This window comes from Penaeus chinensis, chromosome 16 (genome assembly GCF_019202785.1).
Source record: "Penaeus chinensis breed Huanghai No. 1 chromosome 16, ASM1920278v2, whole genome shotgun sequence".
Lineage (NCBI taxonomy): Eukaryota > Metazoa > Arthropoda > Malacostraca > Decapoda > Penaeidae > Penaeus > Penaeus chinensis.
Window position 1 is genome coordinate 34,362,650 of NC_061834.1, and position 2,500 is coordinate 34,365,149.

At 54.2% G+C, this 2,500-nt stretch overlaps 2 protein-coding genes across 14 annotated transcripts in view; one reads left to right on the forward strand and one right to left on the reverse strand.

Moving 5' to 3' along the window:
* Window positions 1–2,500, forward strand: part of LOC125033474 (prominin-1-like) — a 154,642-nt gene that overhangs the window by 83,338 nt on the left and 68,804 nt on the right. The window lies entirely within an intron of this gene.
* The window catches only part of LOC125033299 (soluble scavenger receptor cysteine-rich domain-containing protein SSC5D-like), a 3,111-nt gene continuing 2,551 nt past the window's right edge, over window positions 1,941–2,500 (reverse strand). The window contains exons 5-6 of the mRNA XM_047624680.1: window positions 2,161–2,229; window positions 1,941–2,032 (exon numbers count right to left, since the gene is read on the reverse strand). Coding sequence (XP_047480636.1) covers window positions 1,941–2,032; window positions 2,161–2,229 — 161 coding nt within the window. The remainder of the gene's footprint in view (window positions 2,033–2,160; window positions 2,230–2,500) is intronic.

A 2,500-nucleotide genomic window follows, 5' to 3' on the forward strand; every position in this document is an offset into this window, starting at 1 on the left:
AATAACACTTAAACAAATAAATGGAGGGGAGACGAAGGAGATTTAGGTTATTTGAGAAGCAGTAACCTGTAAGTGTATTTATACCCTTGAAGACGATACATTCAGGGTTTTATTTTTTGTTTGCCGCTCGATAAGATAAAACCAAAGATTATGGAATCTGTTATTCAATGTAGAAAAATGAAGAGAACGAAAATGGAATAAAGGTGGAAAGGATGAAGGGATCGAGAGAGAAATCGCAGGAGTGGGGAGGAAACCGAGGAAAGTGGAAGTGGAGTGCAGGGAGGTACAGGTGGAGGTGGAGGTGGAGGTGGAGGTGGAGGTGGAGGTGGAGGTGGAGGTGGAGGTGGAGGTGGAGGTGGAGGTGGAGGTGGAGGTGTAGTTGGACGCAGAGGTGGAGCTGCAGGTGGACGCAGAGGTGGAGCTGCATGTGGACGCAGAAGTGGAGGTGGAGGGGTAGGCAGAGTCAGAGGTGGAAGTGCAGGTGGAAAAGAGCGGAGGACGACTCAGTGTCTGGCAAATCGGCTTTTCTTTCGATCTCGTGAGCGTGTGTGTCTGGCCGCCTAAGCCTATGAGAATAAAAAGGCCGTGTCATGGCAGGCCGCACGGGCGAAAGGCGCGGGGGAAGCGATTCCGCTGTGTTAAGGATAGAAATGGGCTTGGGCTCCGTGGGTTTGGGTTTAGCGACAGGTAGGGGTGGATGTAGGGTGGATGTAGGTGGAAAGGGTGTAGGGCCGGTGTGGGGAGTGTGGTCGGTGGTGGGGGCAAGCGGAGAGGCTGGGTAGGTGGTGGCGGGAGAGGGTGGGTGGGGGCGGAGGCTTGACTGTGTCCCGTTATTGGTATTGTGTGCCTCGCTCGGGAAGGTCGGGCTCATACGGTCGTTTTTTCCCCCCAATGCGCTAAAACTATTTTGCTCATATTGTATACTTTTTCGCACCCCCCCCTCCTGCTATCACCCCCTGTTTTTTGGCAATATCAGTCGCATATTGTTGTTAGAGGGTCGCTGACCCGGCCTCCCGTCGCGGCCAGGCGGAGAATATTTCCCGAAGACTCCGCTCGATGGCCTCCGGGGCAGCATCTGAGGCCGCGGGGCTGGCCTCGGCTTCTTTTCTGCGCGGAGGAGCATATTACAGTCTCTTGAAGAGAGGATAAAGGACTTTTCTTCCCCAGTCATTGTTGTGCCCGCGGCCAGTTAGCCAATGGGGCGGCCCTTTTCACGCCAGCCAATGGGAAGCGTTCTCTCTCGGTGTCGAGGATTACGGACCGTCCAGCCGGCCAATGGGAAGGAGGCTTGCAACGCGCCTCGCCCGACCAATGAGAAAAGGGCCACAGGTCGGGGAGCGAAAAGGAAAACAAGAGGGCGGCGACGAGCACGACTTGTAAACTCAGTTACATCATGGTCAGAAACCGCAGCACGACCGCGCCGTTATGTGAATTTCGATTTTTGCGCCGAGGACGTCCGGATGTGCAGCCAATCGAGCAGAGATGTGCGGGGGAGCTGGCTGCATAACGGACCATTGGGCGAAAGAAATTCATTTCGGATTTTTGTTTTCCTATTGATTTACCTCCGTGGAGTTTCTGAAATAGCAGGTATTGGTCGACCACCTAATTGCGTAATGGTCTTTAAAGGTGAACACGAGTTTTGATACGGGAGCATCATTGAGCCGGAGCGCTGTTTCTGTAGCACTCCAGTGTCGGCGGACGTGAGGGAATGTTCCGGTGCGTTTATTCATCTCGCTCTAAGCCTGTTATGTGCACTTGACGGGAAGAGAGGAGACTTGTTGACACACTTTGCGGCCGAGTGCTTATTGGCGCCCTCACGCTGACACTGGCGCTGCGCTGGCGTCGCGGGCGGCCGTGCGGGAGAGGTCATCGGATAATGGCTTTTCTTTCTGTTCGTTTGGGGACATCGCTCGATGAACGCTGGAATCGGCTTTGATCTATCAGGAAGATCGAAGCGTTTTCCTCTCGGGCTCTCGAAAACCTATCCTTTGAAGGTCCTTTGCTTCACTTAGGCCCAAGACATGTGAAAGGACTGTAGGGGCGACCACCTTTCTCCAGTGCCACAGACTTTTCCTTGAGCAGGAGGGGAGAAAACTCGGGGGAGAGGCACCATGTCTCCCCTCTCCTCGACATCCCTCCCTCCCCCTCCCTCTTTATCACCTGGAGGCTTCCACTGGCTTTTAGCATCAGGGCTTCCACTCTGGCACTCCGGTGAGGCGCGGCAAGGCACTGTATTAATCACGAGCGTCGCCCGTAGGCATCCGAGGAGGAGGGGGCGGAGGATGAGGATGAGGATGAGGATGAGGATGAGGATAAGGATAAGGATAAGGATAAGGATAAGGATAAGGATAAGGATAAGGATAAGGATATGGATAAGGATAAGGAGGAAGATGGAGAGGGAGGGAGGGAGGGAGAGAGGGGGAGGAAGTGGGAGGGGAAGGAGGCTGGTGGAAAAGGGGAAAAAGAGGTAGATGGAGATGCAGAAAGATTGGGAAAGGGG